This window comes from Vigna unguiculata, chromosome 1 (assembly GCF_037176805.1).
Source record: "Vigna unguiculata cultivar grain cowpea cultivar isolate G323 ecotype 2 chromosome 1, ASM3717680v1, whole genome shotgun sequence".
Lineage (NCBI taxonomy): Eukaryota > Viridiplantae > Streptophyta > Magnoliopsida > Fabales > Fabaceae > Vigna > Vigna unguiculata.
In genome coordinates, this window is record NC_140792.1 from 23,209,333 (window position 1) to 23,230,597 (window position 21,265).

The following is a 21,265-nucleotide window of genomic DNA, read 5'->3' on the forward strand; positions in this document are numbered from 1 at the left end:
AGTATAAATGGTAAATATGATATCCAAGGGCACAAAACAACCCAAGAAAAAGACAAGGTACATAAAAGGTTTTTGTTTTTTTTTTTCTTTTTCAAAAGGTTACTCATGCATAACTTCATACTTCAAACTTTTACAATTAACTTAGCCAATCACAGATTAACAATAAGAATATAAGAATTCTGCAGCATTCTCGTTTGAGCTAGAAATTCTCACTCCACTAGTGTAGACAAGTGTTTCTGCCGCGATTATTTTGGTCATTTGTGTAACGTCCCATTTAAATAATAACATAATTAAATGAAAAATCACACATAATAATAAAATTGCATTGTCATGGAGTGGAAATGTCACTCCTTTCAGTTATCCAAAACACTTGGAATAGAAAACTAAGGCATACCACGATGCCATTAACGAAACAGAATAAGAGTTCAACAATATTCAAAATAAATGCTCAAAGAGCAAGGTAATGCATGGGTCACAACCCTAAAAGAGAACTTGGAAATAATAGGATCCGACCCAAGACGAGCTAAGCAGCGGAATCTCCATCACCCTGATGACCACAAGAGTTCTCGCATCTGCTCACATCAATAAATTGATGATCATCGCAAAAGTAGAAAAACCACACACAAACATACAAGCAAACAAAAAAGGGTAAGTTAAAGTAAAAAGGTTTTTATCATGCAATTGAGCATACAATTTAAAATTCAAAGATACATAAATCCACCAAGCATATAATGATTGACAAGTAAGACACTAAGACTCAAAGACACGATTATCCGGATACATATAATTAGTCGAATTCGCTAGATGCTTGAACTTGTGGTGGCCTTTACTGCTCTGCAAAGCCAATTGCCAATGGGTTTCACCCTACCACGCACAAGGTTAGCCTTCAAACATCTAAGGTCATTATCCTTCCAAAGATTAGGGCCTTTTGCTACTCTCACCACTTGAGTTAGTACGCTCTGCGTGAGACTAACTGACTCTTTAGAGTGTCAGGATCTAATCCTTACTTGAATCCTTACTAAATTATATAATGAGGCACCACCACGAAACCTTCGTGAAATTACGTCCTAACCATGAGGCACCACCATGAGTTCCCACTAACAAGGGTCATGGAATTACGTCCTGACCATGAGGCACCACCACGAAACCATCGTGGAATTATGTCCAAACCAATGAGGCACCACCATGAGATCTCACCTAGAGATTCATGGAATTACGTCCTAAACCACACCAACCAAGTATAAAGTTCTCACGCATACAAATTCCATGCCAACATTTATAACCAACCATTCCAACAAATTCATACTTTCCATTTCATGTTTAACATAACAACATCTCATCCCCATTTAATCTCATACCATATACATGACACCACAAATCAGATATTACATAGGTATCCACATACTTCATGCTTTAAATAGGCCAAGTCAAACAAATCATGCAATCAATGACTGCAAACATGGAAACATATGATCCTCTAATCACACTATTGTCAACCTCACTCTAATCACACTACTGTCAACCTCGCTCAAGCTAGCAACTCTCGCTTAGGCGAGAGGGATCCCTCGCTCAAGCTAACAGCTCTCGCTTGGGCGAGATTTCGAGCAGGGGGCAGTTCGAGTTCTCGCTCAAGCTAGCCTATCTCGCTCAGGCGAGAGGCCTTTACTCAGGCGACAACTCGAAATAGAGGAGGGGTCGAGCCACTGTTATTCTCGCTTAGCAGGTCTCTCCTATTCTCACACGAGCCACATTCAAAAACACAGTTCAAGGCATGTAAGACCCACAAAATTTAAATAATTAAATAAATAATTATTAATAAATGCGGGTAGTAGAAGCCTTTATGGCATTAAGTTCTGATTGGTATGACGTGGAAAAGTACTAGCTCAAATGGTTGAGAGTACTTAAATGTGTGAGAGTACTTGGGTTTAAGTCCTAAGTATGCCATTTGTGTGTTATTTAATTATTATTGTGTTAATAATACGAATGTGCGTGTTAACTAAGAATATAATATTTGAATTATATTTGTTGGCAAGAAACATGAATTGGCATGATGGTTTGGTATTGACTTGACAATTGCATGGTTGTGGGTTCAAGCCTTGGGAAAACCTAACTTAAACTTTATTTTTGCTAATGTTATATTTGGATGGAATGGGAAGGGTTAAAGGAAACCCTAACTGATCTAGCAACCAAGGGTGGTTGTAAAAGAGCCCATAAAGGGACAATGAATGGCAATTAACCACCAATTAAGTTGCATTTTCGTTTTGCATTATTGACCTAATTTTAAAGCACCATTTAAAAGGCAAAATTAGAGTATTAGGAAAGGTTTTGGCAAGACTGAAATTATACCAGAAATAGAGCACGAAAGTGAGAGTTTTGGTGAGTGTTGGGTGAGGTTTTGGGTCTGAGTTGGTAGAAGAGCAAGAAGGATATTGGCGAACAAGGAGGAAATAACAAATTTATCAAATTAAGCAAGGAATCCAAGTTAGGGGAGTTCCTATTGGTTGTTTTATTTTTTTTTTTGCATGAATCGTGATGTATCAGGGGTTGGGACTGTATTTTATGTTGTAAATCAGAGTTGAAATTGGGTTTCTGGAACTTTTCCAGAAACTGCCTGGTGGTCGCACGTGACCCGCCAGGCGACACAAGATACATACCCAATTTCTGGGTTTCCTCCATGAACCGCCTGGCGGCAGAGGATGAACCGCCAGGCGGCACGAACACAGTTACTCTGTCTTTGGCTGTTTTGAAAAATTTTGGGGTACCTGTGATATGGCCGTGAATTTTTTATGCATGAATGTGAATTTTGATGTCTATGATCGATTGTGCATATTATGGTTATGTTGGAAGGCATGACTTTTGATCTGAAATTGGGGGTTAGGGTTTATATTGGGGGTTGGAAACAATTATGCATGTTAGAAATTCGTGGGTTGTCCACTGTTTGATGGAGTGGGATCAATATATGACTTATACGTATATGTTGCCATGTACGAGCATGTGAAATTGTATATCATGGGCTTGGTTGATGATCCTTTTGAGTTTTTGCTATGATTGTATGAAAAGGGGAATTATGCAGGATAAATTGTATGTATGATAGGGATTAGTAGGGCAGTGGGGTGTAAGGAACTATAACCATGGAATACATAAATGAGAATACCTAAGAAGGTATGGATGGTGATCAATGTGTTAAGTTAAACAAAGATTTGCATGCTGATATAGATTGAGATTATTATAAGGCTGAAATCATGTGCACTGTGTGGGGTTGGGTTAAATTATTGAGGAATGGTAATGGGTAATATGATGATCGAGTAAGTGGAACATGTCATAATTGTGAAAAGGTGAATTTGGAATGGTGAAACTGGAAATAATTGGGAGTGTAATTCCGATTGAATCGTGATTTTATAAGGACCATTTGCCATATTGTTCAAACTGCAGTGGCATGAGCTACCTAAATTTTAGATTGCATGATCAAAAGAATGAGAGTATGTTTGCATGATGATGATTAAATTGATAGTATGTGTAAATGTATGTGATGTAATCTAATTATAGATTATGACTAAGAAACCATTATGTGCTATAATTTCATGTGTTTGGGGTTCATTTGGGGTCTGTTTTGGGAGCCATAAACCAGTAGCATTGCACTACTGGTATGGCGCCTGGCAGCGTGAGCGAGTCGCTAGGCGGTAGAGTCAAAAACCAGTGACAGTAATCACTCTGCGCGTAGTGTGCCTGGCGGCAGGGATGGTTTCGCCAGGCGGAAAGGTAAAATAGAAGGCCTAGGAGGAGGCTAGCGCCTGACGACACGAGATGAGTGCGCCAGGCGGTGATGGTCAGTGAGGCGCCTGGCGGTAGGGTGGAGTCCGCCAGGCGGTGACGGTGCAGTGATGATTCACGTGACCACTCTAGGTTGTAGCCTGGTGGTTTAGGAAGTCCAGTGGAGTGTGCGAGTTGTGGCTCATACGACAAGGTTCGGGTGATTGCCCTCTTCAGTGCATTCTGATAGAGTTTTGGTAGTCTGGAACAACTACAAACTTATGTTTGTTTTGGGGAGCTCCACTTGGTGTCATGGTGAGATGCTGTGGCAAAGTTATTCCCACGTGTGGACTATCAGGTGGTGGCCTGTAGTCGGAGGGGCAAGTTGACACTCGTGCAGCGAAGATCGATCATTGATCTCACCTAAAGGGTATATAAATGATAGACGCCTAATGAAATTGCTGGAAATGGAGAAGTAAGGAAAAGGGAGAAGAATACTAACCCGGGTTTTAAATGTTGAGATGTTGTATTTAATATTATTATGCTTGGTTTTATTTAAATGAGCTCACCCTATTTGTGTGTGTGTGGCGATGATCATGTAACTTGTTACATGGGAACAAATGTTAATGCAGGTGAGCAGACAGATGCATAGAGACGGAGTGGGGAACTCTTGGGGATTTTTCTCACTGGTTTATTTTATCGGACTATGGTTTTATTGTAATAATTTTATAAACCATTTTATTTGTAATACGGTATTAATGCGAATTATTTTATCTGTTTTGGCACGTTGAACTTAAGGTTTTAATTTTTCCCGCGATTTTGGGAAATTGATGAATAATAAATGAGGTTGTTTATCATTATTTAATTTTTTGTGTATTTTAATAAGTAATTTCCGGCTAGGACGTTACAAGGCACACCCAACTCTGTATGTTCACTTATCTCATGAGCCTTTGTATGTTCACTTTTTTATTAAGATAGAAGAAAAATTAATGTACTATGTGTTTTTTCATAACAAGTTTTCAATTATTAGAGTTTTCTTTTATTAGTTATATCTTTGAATTTTTCATTAGATTATGATAAACTATTTTTGAATTTCAAACTTAAAAATAATAGGTCAATTGATGAAGAGTAAAAGAATTTATATTTATTTTTCAAAAATAATAAAAGGAAAACTACCCACAAAGATGAAAATGAAAACAAATTCAAATTCTTTACACAAACCAGAATATCGTACTTATAATCTAATTGTTCAATTCGAGGAGTCATTTCTTAAGGTTACAAAAATTATAGGTGATGATGAATTTGATATTAATTCTTTGAAACAATATTATACAGGAAAACATATTCAAATTTGAGAATATCCAATTAGTAAAAAAGATGAAATTATGAGAGTGTATCTAAAATAGTGTTCATATCAAATACAAGTTCAAAATTTTGAATATATTAATTTGGCTCCCCCATAATTATTGGTCAAGATCCGCCACTGATTATAGTATTCTCGCTAAAGTTATAAATTATCGCTTAAGCTAGAATAGTAGATTTTCACTACTCTTAACATGCAAATCCAAACTCAAAAAGAACACAAACCACTCTAATTCAGTACACTCGTCAATCCAACAGATCAAGATGCAATCAAATACCAGGATAAAAAATTTATTTGGAAATCTAGAAGAATGTATATGGAATATTATAAACAACTTAAATGCTATTATTAAATGCATTTGAAATATTAAATAAACTTAAAAAATTTTGTTAAAAGAACCAAATTCATACAATTATAAAGTTGAGAGAATAAATTGAGCTAAAATTGCGAGAAGAAACTAATTTAAATTTTTACTAAAATAATATATAATAATAATAATAATTTTAATAATTATATAATAATATTATTATATATTATAAATTAAATTAAAAGAAAACATTAGGCCCTCACTAATATTTTAACTTTTTTATTCTTTTAAATTAATTGTGAAGCTGACACTAATATTTTATTTATAAAAAAAATTAAATAACACATTACATGTTGTTTGTCTCATGATTAGTTTTAACTGTAAAAAAAAAAGAAATTTAAAAATACAGAAACCAAATAATAATCAAGATTTAACCAAAGATATATTTAAATTACATTTCAAACTTCCTAATAAAAAAATATTTTTCCTTAGATAAGTAAATGATGAACAGAAATATCTAAGATTTTTATAACTTGTACACCCTCTACCGTCTACCGCAGAGCGTGTAGACACGTGTATTATCTCCCCCAAATACGGACAGCACGGACAGCGTTAAAATCGTGGACACTGTTGAATTTTAACGGATAAGAACGATAAGAAAACAAACAGCGAAAGCACGTGGTTTTCAAATTTCACCCCTCCTCCTACCTCACCAAAACGGCTTCCCATTAGTGTACTCCACACTCTCCTTTTCAATTTCAAACCTTCCAAATATCCCGCGAACCCAAAATTCCCACCAAAACAATAATCCCTCCCTCCCGCCGCAACACTCTCCTTCAAAACCAAAAAGCTTCTCCAACACGCCCTGCAAAATCCCCAAACTACCCTCTCCACCTTCAATCTTCTCCCGCAAGCTTTACCTCAAAAATTTCAAATTCCCCGCTCCAATTTTCACGCACCTCCTTATATAAACCCTTCACTCCCCTCTGCCAAACTCAAACCCTAACCCCCAATCCTCAAAGAATAAACCCCTTTCTTTTTCCCTGTTCCCAATCCCAAAATGCCTTCAATTCCCGAAGAGCCTCTCTTGGCCCCTAACCCTGATCGTTTCTGCATGTTCCCTATCCAATACCCCCAAATCTGGGAAATGTACAAGAAAGCAGAAGCCTCGTTCTGGACGGCGGAGGAGGTCGATCTCTCTCAGGACATCAGCCATTGGAACACTCTCACCGACGGCGAGCGCCATTTCATCACCCACGTCCTTGCCTTCTTCGCCGCCTCCGACGGCATCGTACTCGAAAACCTCGCCGGCCGTTTTATGAAGGAGGTCCAGGTCTCCGAGGCCCGCGCCTTTTACGGCTTCCAGATCGCCATCGAGAACATTCACTCCGAGATGTACAGCCTCCTCCTCGAAACCTACATAAAAGACTCCGTAGAGAAAAGCCGTCTCTTTCACGCCATTGACACCATTCCCTGTGTCACCAAGAAGGCCAACTGGGCCCTCCGCTGGATCGACTCTTCCGACTCCTTCGCCGAGCGCATCGTCGCATTTGCCTGCGTTGAGGGAATCTTCTTCTCCGGAAGCTTTTGCTCCATCTTCTGGCTCAAGAAACGGGGCCTCATGCCAGGACTCACCTTCTCCAACGAACTCATCTCCCGCGACGAGGGTCTCCACTGCGACTTTGCGTGTCTGCTCTACTCTATTCTGCGGACCAAGCTCCCCGAGGAGCGCGTGAAGGAGATCGTGCGTGATGCTGTGGACATTGAGAGGGAGTTTGTCTGCGACGCGCTTCCTTGCGCGTTGGTGGGGATGAACGGGGCCTTGATGAGTCAGTACATTGAGTTTGTTGCTGATAGGTTACTCGGTGCGCTTGGGTGCGGGAAGGTGTACAATGTGCAGAACCCGTTCGATTGGATGGAGCTGATTTCCCTGCAGGGGAAGACCAACTTTTTCGAGAAGCGCGTGGGGGAGTACCAGAAGGCTTCCGTTATGTCCAGCTTGAACGGTAACGGTGATGCCCACGTCTTCAAGATGGATGAAGATTTTTAGTTTATTGGAATTAGCTTTCGTGTTTAACGATAGTAGTATTTCACTGTATTTTTACCGTTGTCAAATAGGATTGTGGGCTTATTCTGTTTTTAGTCGTAGTATTTAGAATTTTTTTATTGTTTTTGATTTTTCTTGAGGAATGGTAAAGTATACTTTCAGTTTCCCTGTACTTTGACTTTTTATTGATTTAATGATAAATTAGCCGAGGTTAATGAAAAATGTTGTATTTACTTTTAATGGTAAAATATAGTATTCGGGGGACCATGCTTAACTAAAGTGACAGTATAAATGTGTGGAAAGGTTCGAACCTAAGCTTATTCCCTCCCTGATTCGCCATTAATCGTATCGGTTTAGTTGCACAGTGACTCGCCCGGCTGGTTTATCTAGGTTGTGCTCTGGTTTATGAGCGTTACGAATGGCATCTGGGGCGCAGAATACTGGAATGTTATCAAGGGAGCAACTTTTCCATCTTTTCGATCGTTTCAGTTTCCTTACTTCTCAACCTGGTACTTTGTTTTCGTAACCCTATTTTGTTCTGCTTATTGAATGATTGATTGGCTGTTCGCGTTTGATTTTCGCAATCTATGGTATATGCAGATGTGAAGAAAAGGATTGCTGGGGCTGTACAGGATAAGCAGGTGAATTTCTTTAGTCGTTTTTCCCTTTTCATCTTTACATGTCTTACAAGTCTGGTTAAATGGACTACTTATCTTCGATATAAGGCGACTTTGCTTCTCTCATCGTATCACATATCTAGTTCCCTGAGCCATCCTTGATTTAAGAAATAGTAGACGGATTTGTGAGGGAAATTAATTGCGTAGTTTGTTGAGTTTTTTGTATTTCTTTTTAATTAAGATTAAAGTAATTTAAATAAATCGTGTAATAGGATATTCGTGCTGGATATCGAGGTTATGTTCTAATTTTTGATGAAAAATGCTAAAATCATAATGTTCAAACCTAGTTTTGGTCTTCAAGTGATTATGTAGGAACCTTGACAGAATTTGACATCATTTCCTTGTTAGTCTCTTCCTCCGATTTGAATTAATTGACGTGTGACAGCTCAGCTGAATAACTATAACCTTTGTCTGTGCTTTCTGATTTATTGTTTGATTAGTCAGTAGAGGAGGGCAAATCTTGGTGCAACAATAAGGTTTAAATTCTGGAAACGGCCCTTCTGCTTGCAGGGATAAGGCTACACATATCTACCCTTCTCAGACTTCACTAGTTGGGGGATCTGGTGCTTTGGATTGCCCTTTTTTATTAGCCATCACAAACCACATGGGGCATTGTTGTGCACTTTTTATCCCTTTATATTAGCATCTATGTGTATGCTGGGTAAGTTTTATGGAAAGACGTCTAAAGGCTGGATATATAGAGTTAAATAGCAAGTCCATGTAAAATGAAGCTTTTGCCCTTCGAATTTATGTGATAAAAGTTAGTATATAATGAATTTCACTGTCATTTCCTGGATATCATAACTAATGAGCAGGAGGCTGTTGCTGTGACGACTGCAATACAAGAAGAGATATTTTTGGAGATGGGTGTTGGTATGTCTGTTTTATTGTGATATGTTAATTGTCTGTACTTTGTAGCACTGGAGCCTTACTTTTCATATCCTTATTTGTGCCATCTTGACACTTTTTGTGCAAACTCAATTCTTCGATCGGCTACAGTGACACAATGCATGCCATTATTGGATAGTGACAACACATCCTTGATTCTGGTTTATTTTTCCCTGTATGCAAAAACCATCTGGAGCTTTATTGGTTATTCACTGTTTCATCCATAAAGGGAATCAAACGCATAATGGATCAAATCATCTTGAACTTTTCATGGTCAATTGTGTTGTGCTTCAAGTTCTTGGTCTCTGTCCTTGGGAAAGAAAAATGAGTTGACACTGGATACATGATTGGCGATACTTTTATATCAACCTGCTAAACATGCCAATGCAGATTAGTTTATAAATTTTCATGGTCAATTGTGTTGTGCTTCAAGTTCTTGGTCTCTGTCCTTGGGAAAGACAAATGAGTTGACACTGGATACATGATTGGCGATACTTTTATATCAACCTGCTAAACATGCCAATGCAGATTAGTTTATAAATTTTCTTTTGCCGGAAGTAGTATTGGGAGTATAGCTTGGTTGGAATTTATGGTTGAATGTTGTGTTCAGACCTATGGTTCCTTTCTTTCTGGAAAATCCGTAGGTTTTCTTCCCTAAAATAAAGTCTTAAAATACTGTAGTTTTCACTTTTTATGGGAATGGCCTTTTCTTAAAAAGCTTTTAATGCACACATGACTGTTCGTTTCCAACTATTTTAGTTTAGGAAAGCTGTGGGGTGAGCTTGTGCATTGTGATACCTGAAGTGATTGTATGCATAATCTGTTTTATTGTATAACCAAACTCGATGGTAATTAATTCTGAAACGTTGTTATTTGCATAATTTACACAACAGATCCAAGATTTGGTATCTCGTGCCTGGGAAAAGTCAGTACTGTATATGAGAATGACATGGATTTGGTGATTCAGTTTTATAAATTCCTTTCTAAGTAAGTTCTCTCTCTCTCTCTTATGTAGCTTTCATCCACTTCTTAACCTGTTAACGTTTTCTCTTCCGTTGTTTGAACATACATTTATAAAAATGGCCATTTCCTGCGTGTCTTTCCTAGCTTTGAGTTGTCTTGACCTTTCACGAATAGAATTTGAAGGACTACTATATTAAAGAGGAGCAGTGAATCAGTGCTCCAAGTTAGCATTGGCAAGGGAGTAATTACTAGGAGACAGATCACGCACGATTGAGATATATAGGGATGCAAGGAAAGAGAGTAGGTGTGAAATTTGTTAGCGTAGGATTTGTACAGGATAGTCTAGTCCTCCAAAAGGGACCGGGATATCTGATTTTCTTTTTCCTGTTAGGGGGAGTGTTAAAATAGTTAATGTGGATTAGTAACAATCTATAATTATAATATCAGTGTGATTCCCTAGAAAGTGGGTAAAAAACAACCAATCAACTTTATGAAACATAATTCAATGAAGCAAAATCACAACATGCAAATCTTCGCAAAATGAAAATGTTTTGGCGTTTCTTATAAATTCTTTCTTTTTTACCCAACGAAAATCAATGTTATTCATTGCATTTTGATCATTAAGTCGTAATGCATAAAAACTCTCAATCAATTTTAAATTTCATACATATAATATAAATGTTGTATGCAATGAAAAAGTGAAAATACAATTTAAGGTGTATTTAAGGTGTCTCTGATGTCAATTAATGAATTTAATCATATTAAATATAAAGACAGAATTGGAACATGTATAATAATAATAATTAAAAAGATTTTACCACTAACATGAATTCGTGTTTTCCATCATCTAACAAATTTATGATTACATCTGTCTAAGGCATGGATAAAAATTAAATCCCTTTTCATGGAAGGTACATAAATATCTTTTATTAACAAAAAAGTGTGCCCGAAAGGTAAACAAAAGAAACAATTCTTGTGTCATTACACAGGTACTTCAGCTCCATCCTTAACAATCTCACTTAGTTTCCTTAGACACGAGATCCCCCCCGTAAAAAATTCACAACATGAATAGTAAAGGTAGAACTGAGGAATGACCTTGCTTTTCTTGTCCCTTTTTAAGAATATAGCAATCTTCGACCTTGTAACCATACTTGCAATTACCCTTAAAGTATTTTTTATTGTGGTTCTGAATGTTGTGACCATTTCTACATTCTTCTTTCCTTTGAAATTAAATGTCCTAGCAGCACCTTTAGTAGTACCTGAATTATAGAAGTGGCAAATTGGATGCCGAGTCTTGGATTTCTGTAATTGGATTTGTTCATTGATTCCTCCACCTGAGTGACTGTAGCAGTTTGTCCATCCCCTTGCCACTCATGTTTTTTAATATTGTATGAAGTCTTCTTGATGTCAAGCTTAGTAAGAAATTTGATTTCGAAGGGAAGAAGAATGTAAAAAAGATGGCACAACATGTGGGAAGCCCACTAAGAAATACATCAAGGGTAATTGCAATAATTAAGGTCACAAGGTAAAAGTTTCTTACATTCTTAAAAAGAAACAAGGAAAGCAAGGTAGTTTCTTTAGTTCTAACTTGTCTTGAACCTAATGTGGTTGATGTTCTTTCAAAGACTGGTGGTTGAACTTAGGTGCCACCATCATGCTGTGAATTCTTTGTGGGGATCTACAAGTTTGGGGAAACCATATGCTGCTCATGTTCCTTTCATGAGAAGGAATTTAGTTTCTATCTCTGCTTTGAAAAGACAGGGTTACAGTTTTATCTTTGGTAATAGAAAATGGGAATTTAGGTTAGTGTTTAAATACATAAATGAATCTACGTGCACGTATTCAATATGATTAAATTCACCAGTGAGTTCTGTGTTTTTTCTGTAGTAAATTACCTTTGCTACTAATATCGTGCTTAATATCAGAATTTCAGTTTAATCAGTACAATGCATCTATTTCTGGTCCAATATTTAAAGTAAAATGGATTCGCTTGACGGTTCCACCATATTTAAAGCATAACACTTGCGTCCTTCGGAGCCATAAACTTTACAGTCTAGCGTGGAATTAATGTTAAATATTTTTACGTGCTTTGGATTTTCATCGAGAATTAGCTTCATTTGGAAAAATAATTGTTATCATTTCTTTTTGGTTGCCTTTTATGCGGGCTTTTGAAATAAAAAAACCATTTATTTCTCAAAACATAAACAGGAACAAACATGCAGTCTATGGTAGCATTTATTGGTGTACTTAGCTTTGGTTGTTTTTTATGCATTAGCATACGTGTTTTAATTAATTTACAATATGTTGGAAGCAACTTGGTAAAATATTATCTAACCCAAAAATTTACTTCGTTGTTTCAAAGCTACTAAACCCTATTTTCTTAATTTAATGCTTGCCTTTTTTTTCCTGTCCCTACACAATATAACCTACACGACTTTATTTGAAAGAAGGATCAATACAGTTATGTAATGGCAAATGACTTTTGGCAGAGAAGAGGTTGCCTGCGATGAAGCAGAGCTTGGAGAAGAAGAATTTGCAGAAAAATTGCTCAACCAGAAGATGTTACAGGAACAGGTAAAATTTATTTGACTTCTGATGAATTCTCTGGTACTTGCTACACTACTATTACAGAAAGCGTGAAATTTACAGCAACTAGAGATGCTGAAGTACATGCGCAAGTTTAACTTGGACGATCAATCTGCAATCCTTGAGAAGGTAAATACTGGTTTCAAAGCATAGGGACATTCATTTTAAATATTGCTTCCAATAAGAAAAATAAAAAGTGGTGGTAATCAATTGTGTCCCACCAACGCTGAAATCACATTTTGCAACATTTTATCGGCATTATCAACACCTAACATACTGATTTTAGTATATGGTATTGGTGCACCTAACCTCATTTTTAGAAGCAATGCTGCTAATTGGTCTCAATATTTTTGGGTGTAAGCTTTGAGAGATCGTAGGACTAGGACCAGGACTAGGGGTTCCTTTATAAATTTGTCATAAAGTTTGCATATCGTATTTTCTTATAAAAATGAGGTCTTCTCGTCAGTCTATGTTGTTACCAGACACTCTCAAAGTTTACATATCTTATTTTCTTACATATTATTTGTCCCCGTAATTGAGTGCCAAATCACACCCCTCTCAACTCATGAACAAAAAACCCTTCATCGTTGTCTTCATGTTTAGTTCACTCTATTCGCGTCGCAAGACCCCAAAATGGCGGTCTCTGAGGAGCTAATATTCTAGAGAGGTTCAATCATCAAAGCAGGGGACCTTCAACTTATTTTTGGTTTCGTAATATGTTCGTTGTCAATGTTATTTGAATCGTTATTGCACCTGTGGGATACGATATTTCCTTGGATTGTCCCAGTCCCATGGTGCTCATCAATGATAGGTCAAGAATCCTGCTTTCATTAGGGAAAAGTGAGAATGTTGAAATTGGATCATACACCTCTATGATTTTCAATTGCTATTTTCGATGATAATCTGTTTGAAGTGCCATTAGAAAAGAAATGGAACCATGTGGAGGTTTATGAAGGTGTGTTACAGACCTCATTGGTAATCGAGCATGCGAGGTCCAGTTTGAGACCTTTCAGTCACCATGTGGAGGCCAAAGCTTATGCTTGGTCGTCATCGTCCTCACATCACAAGGTGAGGTGGTTTTTATCCATGGTAGGGCTGGGGGAGGGGTGATTTGGTACACGTGAGGAAATTAAGGGGACAAATAATATGGATGTAGATTTGAATATTTATTATTAAACTCTCATTTCTCAATAACTCGTTTTCTCACATTATACGAATCGTGTATGTATGTAAATATGTATTTAAACTTTGTTGGGGTTGCATAGCGCATGGCTTTGGAGCTTCACAATCCTATTGAGGAGTATTTGAAAATTACTTATTTGAAGTAGTAGAAAATGATTTATTTGATGATGGTTTTGAGCTTTTTCTTGTGGCAGTTACACCAGCAGATGGAAAACGGCAATTATGAAAGCGAGACATCCCTTTTGTCAGCTGAGCAGATCGAAGAGATTGTTCCAAGAAAGGTGTCCCCCCTGTATACGCCAAGGTAGACCTAGAAGGGTAGCTTGCGTCACATTTTGCTTGGGAGTTGGTCAATTCACAGTTCTTGACAAATTATTTACTTTATTTACCTTTTTCACGTTTTATTACGTTACTGGATTTTATGTTCATTTTATTTCTATATTTGGACTGCTGTAAGGTGATCATTTTTATGATGTGGGAGGTGTTTGCAGCCTTTTCATGGCTAGTTTTTCTGCCTCAGCAGTGAGAACATAATGACCATGGTCCAATTATGCTTCCATTTTTTTTTTATTATAGGATCGAATTTTTTATTTTTTAAAACGCAATTGAACATGCAGTAATACCATAATGCGATACGAAGTTTTAAAGTAGCTTTTATGAAAATGGAAATAAATAAAAATATCCAGTCAAATATCCTAAAGATATGCACTGTTGCAAACTTTTTTTTTTCTTTTCCAAATAAATTGAAGAAATAAATAATTTTATCTTTTTGGTTGGTTTCAAGTTTCATCCGTAGTCAGTAAACGGCTTAAGGAGTAGCTATTATCATGTAAATATGTGTGTCAATGGCACGAGTTGTGATGTTATGTCCACATTTGCATACTGCATATTTGATAAATTCAGCAGAATTGGCATAAAGTTTTGCGCGGACTGGGAATGGTTGTTGAAGCCGATTATCACACTATATTAAATTTGGTGCACTCACTCACTTGTTTTGTCGTTGTGATAAGCAGCGGAAAATAAAAAAATTGGGGATCTAAGCATCTTTTGTATGAGCAGTTTGTTGAAGAAGCTTTAACGACACAGGAGTTATAGAAAAGCTGGTAGGTTCTATGTAAGGAAGTTTTCATTTTGTTGGCAGGAGAATGATTTTTGGTTAGAGACAATGTACGTTTAGAAGGAAGATATATTTCCAATACAACACGCTTAGCAATTTTGTAGTAGTGAAAATCTATGACCATAAGCTATATAATAATGTATAATGTGTAACATCAATTGTTGAGATGGCCGAGTTGGTCTAAGGCGCCAGATTAAGGTTCTGGTCCGAAAGGGCGTGGGTTCAAATCCCACTCTCAACATTCTTTAATTTTTGATTTATTTTTTATTATTTTTTTTTTACTTTCCTCCCTCCATCGACGTTACTTAGCTTTTTAGCCAATACTAGCTCAACTTTTTTCCTTTTTTTATTTTTATTTTTATCGATGTTGAAGCTGGTAAATGTTATAACATTTTAGTATACATGATCTTAACTATATTTTCATGATGTATACCTAGGTTATTGATCGGCTAAAATTAGTTAGTTTTTGCCTTTTTTTTTTACTAATGTTGATGAGACCATTTTTAGATGGATGCCAAACATATGTTTGTGCTTGTGTATTTCTTTTTGGTTCATACATGTAGGGATTGTTTTCAAATTGAGCTCACTAGCGTTACTTGTGTCCAAAGTTGCTCACAGTTTTAATTCTAGTATGAATTGGGGAAACACTTGCCTAACATTGAATATCAACAAAATTTCTTCTCACCTGCTACTATGAACAGTCTCTTGACGCGTTACTCTGATTATTTTTTCCCCAAATGGAACACAAACACCAAAAACTACAAAAAGCTCCGGTGGGATTGGAAGAAGGAAAGCAATACCTAAGGAGGGAGCTTAGGGTAAAGAAGAGAAGGACAGAGTTTAAAAGTTTCCTTAGGGTGCCAACAGTAAAAAGTTTCCCTAATTCGTAAGCAGTGGAAAGGGATTGCAACAATACGACGAGAAGAGAGAAGGACTATGCAAATCAAACGTTGCGTAGTTTGGGTTCACAAACTCACAACGGTGACAACAATGGGAGAGGAAGCAGTGAGGGAGATGAAAGCGAAACCTAACCATCTCTGCATTTCAAATCAGGGGCGCTTTTCTCCTCCTTTCGTTAGTGTAGATTTAAAAAAAAAAAATCAAATTCAAATATCTGAATGGTATGCCACTATGCCACGTGAAATCGTTTTGGATTATCAATGTCTCATCTTCCAAAAGAAAATTGAAATCGTACTTTAATGCAAAACTTCTTCTCTAAATTTAAAATATTGTATATCGACGATAATGATTTGTGTTTAATCATGACTTCTTCATTTTAGTATTTTTTTAACTTACTCATTTTAATAAATTTAAAATAAATATGCATATTTTTATAAGAAAATCTCCATCTTTCTAGTTCTTTAAACAAAAATGTAAAAGTTCATAAATTCTCCACCCTCTCTTTCTCGATCTAGGATCTTGACCAACACCAAAAATGGTTTAGAGTAAAAGAGTTTTCGTGTATTGTTTGATATGCAATTTCGATTTTGTAATATTGTATAATACTTGAATAAAACAACGTAAACTTTGATATTGCATGAAGGGTAAAGAAACGTCTGAACATGTAAAAGAAAAGACGAATAAGATAGATGATAGAACATGTTTGAGTACTAGAAAACAGAAATTGTAATTAACATGGAAGAAATCGCAACAAGGGGTGTGCAATCATTGGACATAAAGGAAAAGAAATTAGCATAAAGTTCAGCAAAATCCATGACTAATATCAGTAGCATTAACAACGGGTGGAATAACAAAATGCCAAAGCTTCCTAATACCCCCAACCCTATATTTCATGCACAAAAATTCCCTAGCATAATGTTTCTCAATCTCCCTATCCACGTCATGAAGAAACACGTGCGTCACACCGGAATTTCTCCTCCCACGCGCCATCATGGCAGCTGAGTATATCACCGCCATCCTCCCCGGTGCGGCGGCAAAATACCCTCGCGGCCCGTCGATCATGATCACATCCCAATCACGATCGTACACGTCATTCGGCAGGTTGCTGAGTGCCAGCACGCACCGCCAGTCACCTTTTAAGGGATGACCGGTTGAGGTGGGGCCGCCACAATTCCTTTTGTAAGAGGTTATGAGGGTCTTGGCGTCGGAGAGGCGCGTCTGGTAACGCACTGTGTGGGCGCGTATGATGGGGAAGCGTTGGAGGGCGGCGAGGGTCCACTTGGGATCCTCCTCAAGGAACAAGGTGGTGCCACGTGGGTTGAAGGAGTCCCACATGAGGGAGTCGTGGCCGAGACCGAATACGAGGAAGTTGCATGGGGCGAGGGATTGGAGGACGTCGAAGGTGCGTCGGATCTCGCCCTTGGTCTGCTGCGGGAGCGCGAGCGCGGTGGCGTAGTGGAGGATGGTGACGAGCGTGAGGGGTGTGGCGTCGAACTCGGCGGCGATGGCGGACTCCGAGTTGGTGAGGCGGACGGGTTTGGCGGTGTAGATGCAGAGTTTGTTGGGGTCGATGAGGGTGTGGCGGAAAATGAAGAGGAGGAAGATAGTGGTGGCGAGTGTGGCAGCGAGGAGCGTGAGAAGGCGGGAGTTGGGGTTGGAAGGGTATTTCTTCTTGTGGGAAGGTTGGGAGGATCTGAATATCCACGCTTGCATGTTGCTACGTGTGTTTGATGTTGATATGTGAATCTACGTGACTCTGCGGAGGGTGTGAATGAAGGAGTGAATCTGATGGGGATGTTAGAGATGCATGGAGATGAAAAGTGAAGCGCGTTGTTGTAGCGGTGTTAGCCACAGTTGTGGTATACACTTCCTCCTTCATGCTCGTTTTTCTATATTTAGCTCGCATACACGTTGTCGCATCTTTTGTGGTGAATCAAGTTATTTTACCCTTTTTCATTTCAAACATGTTAGTTTTTTGAGGTAGTCAAACCATGTTTCTATCCACTTTGGAAAATCCAATGAGCAGTGTTAACTATCAATGCTTCGGGGAAAATTTTATCAGTTACAGAGGAAGAGAAAGTAAAACAAACCTCTTCTGATAGTTTTAGGTTGCTGCAATTAAGATATATATGAGAATTGTTTTAGGATGTGCCGTGGTTGTAATAAATGAGTCAATTGATTTGAGAAATTATCAGTCAGTCTTCAAGCATATATGCTGGCAGTGGTGATGCTGGTATGCTGCAAAGTGATATCAATTTCATTTTTTTCATTGTCTTCGAGAAAATAAAAATAGAAGGAATCAAAATAAGAAATAACCTGAGAAAAGAGAGATAGATGACATAGAGTGATTTGGATTTTTTTTTCTTTCTAATTTCTAATGAAAAATGCGAGAAAAAGTATAGTGACCCTAGAAATTATTTCTCTCCTCTCCCTATACCAAAGACAATCAGTTCTCTCCTTCGTACATTTACCTCCATTCTACCAACCTCACCTTTATTATCATGAATAGGGGATGTATTGTATTTTTATATTCAATTGCAAAGATAACCGCATTATTTCAATTGCAACGTCATTTTTAAATTTAATTTTATTCATTAGATTATGTATTCTGTCTCAAAGATATGTTCGATAACAACCGTACAAATTCTTAAGTGGTTTCAGTTACATGTAAAATGAAAGAAAAAATTAAGCAGAATAATTTCATGTTAACCAATTTACCAAATCAAATTTTACAGAAATAGAAATATCACATATCATGCTGACAGGAAGCCTGCACCATTTACTTACTAGCCGGATATCCCGTCACTGGGTTAAACATATGACAAGCTTCAAGAGTGTTTTCTTTAAACTAATCACAAAGTAGCTATTCAGTAAAGGCTTAAGACTAACAGAACAATATCTTACAAAATTAAGCTCAAAATCTCCACAGAAAGCCATGGGATATTCGAATGTCCACAATGCCCGTGTTAGGCACAGCCACAAGGGGGAGCATTGAAAAGATAAAACTGCCGCAAGCTGTTTATTACATCCTCCAGCATGATCTGCTTTTCCTATCTTCAACTTTATCAGCTTCTTCAAACTTTGAGCACAAGACACACATCTTATAATGGAGCAGTATCTGAATAATTGATCATTTTGCAATTAAGAATGCAGAGTGGTCTGAGTGCAAGCTTTATCTCTTTGTCCCAGATGCTGCTGAGTTTGATTGATCTCTGCGCTGAACAGTTCGAGGGACGAATGACAAGCCTTTGCTACGGCGACCAAAGCTGATATTTGAAGGGGTGGAGTCAGAAGTGCTCAGTTTAGAGACTGCTGAAACAAGGTCATCCATGGCTGCGTTTTCCACTTCCATCATTCCTGCATCCTTCTCCTTAGGAAGAGTTTTTTTTTGTTGGGACTTCAATCTCTGTTTCTTTGAAGGTTTAGCCTTCTTGAAAAACTCAAATGAGGTGGGAAATTTATGCTTGTCAACCAAATGCTGATGCCTACGATTGTAGCTTTTGAATTTCAAACCACACTTTTCCACCAAGCATTCATACTGTATAACAAAGACAAAAGAAACACATTAACAAGTTGGCATGAAGTGAATAATTAAATATGTGGATGCACAAAATGATAATAGGCTATACAGTTAGGTTTCAAAGAAATAACAGACAAAAAGCATGTAAGGAAGGCAAAAAAATGTTTTAAGCAGTATTTGAAATAACCAAACCGTGAATTAAGTTTTGCGGCCAATTTGTTAGATTAAAAAAATTAAAGAAAAAAAATATGGGGTATACTTTATTGGAGAAAATAGAAGAAATAGAAGTAATTTTGAGACCATTCTTCAACAAGATTTAAGACCAGGAATATCTCATAGATGCAATACAATAAGGAAATGTAACGTGATAGCACTGAATCATCTTTACACTTACACACCATATCGTAACCACGTGCAACTTTTGCCTGAAAGAAAGAATCATGCACTTCAGATACATGTATGCTGAGCAACCGAGACGTTGGGTAGACTCTAGAGCACACAGAACAGGATGCAGTATGCCTTGCATTATAGTGATTCTCGAAGTCATCCATTGAAGTCAAGCGTGCACCACAACCAACAATGGGACAAAAGATTTCCCTGCACAAAAAGATAGAGTTTGAGATGAGGCACATGGCCTGTCACTCGTCATAGTAAAATTCAAAGTTAAGGGTATGATGATCATTTGGTCCCTATAGGTAACAATCATTCAAAAAATCAGATTTTGTATCAAGCCCCTTCCCCCCAAAATCCGTATACACCCTTGTAGAGACTAAAACACCCACGTTTTATTCCCTATCCACTTATTAATACACACCATGTTCCAGAAGTTTTCTACCCGTTGCAACCTTGTAGAGACGAAAATTTTCATTTAAGAACTGATTTAACCTATGGGGATCAAATGATAACGATTTTCTTGAGCAACAGAGTATAATACCAACAAATTGTGTTTCTTCAACATGTACTCAGATAAATAAATTAAGCACAACAATTATATAAAAAAAAGCATCTTCATCAAGAACTAAGTAGAACAAAAGAAAACTATATTTAGAGAACTAGAAATAAATCCATAATGAAAACGAAGCCCAACATTCGAAAATCATCTGCCAGAAGTTATTTGGATCTCACATAATGCTAAGGATATGAGCCTGTCATATAAGGATCAGTACCTTCCTTCCTCCTCTTGCATCCATTTCTCAAGCTGTTCCTTCTCTTCTGTCAATTCCAAAGCAACCTTTGAAATACAAAGGGTAAGCAAAAGTCACATCTCAAAATTCAGTACTTACAACCATTTAATCATATACCAAAGTTGCAAAAAAAAAAAAGAAAAAAAGAAAACCTGTTTGGCAAGAAGTTCCCGTTCGAGGTTGCCAGGAGCGAAGAAAGGAGAGTCGGGTCCGAACTTGCGACGGAGCGGTTTCCAGAACGGAAACCCTAACTGCTGATTCTGATTGTGCTCCACTTCCATCGCCATCTTCACACTCTTCACTTCAATAACACAAGGTATTCTCTTTCCACTTTCAATTTTGAATTGAATAGAAACTTCATAGTTCAGACTAATTTTTTGAGTCATATGTTTCTGTTGGACTCTATAGCCTTGGGCTCAAAGCTTCTTTCAAATTCAGCAAAGCCCATTTAGCAATTTCATTGCTACTTGTCCCCTTCTTTTCTATTCGCACCTCCTTTTATTTTTTTTCTCCGTGTATTATTTATCTTTTATTAAATAATTTAACATTGGTTTATGATTTGAATAACTATTTATTATACCTATACGTATAAAATATTTTGACTTATTTTCAACTCATCGTTTTAATCACTTTTTAATTATTTTTTTTTGATGTGATATAATAATTAAAGAATAATTAAAATAATGAATTAAAAGTTAATAAAAATTGAATCAAAATATTATTATCCTATGTTAAATCATACCATAATTATTGATTGTTGTGATGTAACAATATCAAATTC

At 37.2% G+C, this 21,265-nt stretch overlaps 3 protein-coding genes, 1 non-coding gene and 1 pseudogene across 4 annotated transcripts; 3 read left to right on the forward strand and 2 right to left on the reverse strand.

Annotated features, from left to right (window-relative positions):
• Positions 1-6,195: 6,195 nt before the first annotated feature.
• TSO2 (Ferritin/ribonucleotide reductase-like family protein) lies at positions 6,196-7,689 on the forward strand. Its single transcript, XM_028064654.2, has one exon. The coding sequence runs from the start codon at positions 6,481-6,483 to the stop codon at positions 7,468-7,470; it is 990 nt and encodes a 329-aa protein (XP_027920455.1). The 5' UTR covers positions 6,196-6,480; the 3' UTR covers positions 7,471-7,689.
• A 28-nt stretch (positions 7,690-7,717) lies between these two features.
• Positions 7,718-14,322, forward strand: LOC114178644 (plant/protein). Its single transcript, XM_028064666.1, has 7 exons — positions 7,718-7,976; positions 8,068-8,108; positions 8,960-9,017; positions 9,926-10,019; positions 12,485-12,569; positions 12,645-12,710; positions 13,958-14,322. Exons 1-7 carry the CDS (start codon positions 7,886-7,888, stop codon positions 14,069-14,071), a joined length of 549 nt encoding a protein of 182 aa, XP_027920467.1. The 5' UTR covers positions 7,718-7,885; the 3' UTR covers positions 14,072-14,322.
• A 718-nt stretch (positions 14,323-15,040) lies between these two features.
• On the forward strand, positions 15,041-15,121 carry TRNAL-AAG (transfer RNA leucine (anticodon AAG)). Its single transcript has one exon. It is a non-coding gene; the product is annotated as a tRNA-Leu (tRNA).
• A 1,409-nt stretch (positions 15,122-16,530) lies between these two features.
• On the reverse strand, positions 16,531-17,738 carry LOC114189148 (arabinogalactan O-methyltransferase 1 pseudogene; annotated as a pseudogene).
• A 727-nt stretch (positions 17,739-18,465) lies between these two features.
• On the reverse strand, positions 18,466-20,897 carry LOC114174496 (nucleic acid binding / zinc ion binding protein). Its single transcript, XM_028059338.2, has 4 exons — positions 20,637-20,897; positions 20,467-20,531; positions 19,699-19,897; positions 18,466-19,318 (listed from the first exon to the last, which is right to left on the reverse strand). The coding sequence occupies exons 1-4, from the start codon at positions 20,868-20,870 to the stop codon at positions 18,953-18,955; spliced, it is 864 nt and encodes a 287-aa protein (XP_027915139.2). The 5' UTR covers positions 20,871-20,897; the 3' UTR covers positions 18,466-18,952.
• Between the last annotated feature and the right edge of the window lie 368 nt (positions 20,898-21,265).

Coding starts and splice junctions, on each gene's coding strand:
- TSO2 (XM_028064654.2), top strand. CDS start 6,481: ATGCCTTCAATTCCCGAAGAGCCTCTCTTGGCCCCTAACCCTGATCGT.
- LOC114178644 (XM_028064666.1), top strand. CDS start 7,886: ATGGCATCTGGGGCGCAGAATACTGGAATGTTATCAAGGGAGCAACTT. Junction 12,570..12,644: donor AGAAGATGTTACAGGAACAG/GTAAAATTTATT, acceptor TGAAATTTACAG/CAACTAGAGATGCTGAAGTA. Junction 12,711..13,957: donor AATCTGCAATCCTTGAGAAG/GTAAATACTGGT, acceptor TTCTTGTGGCAG/TTACACCAGCAGATGGAAAA.
- LOC114174496 (XM_028059338.2), bottom strand. CDS start 20,870: ATGACTCAAAAAATTAGTCTGAACTATGAAGTTTCTATTCAATTCAAA. Junction 19,898..20,466: donor ATGCAAGAGGAGGAAGGAAG/GTACTGATCCTT, acceptor CTTTTTGTGCAG/GGAAATCTTTTGTCCCATTG. Junction 19,319..19,698: donor TTGCACGTGGTTACGATATG/GTGTGTAAGTGT, acceptor TTTGTTATACAG/TATGAATGCTTGGTGGAAAA.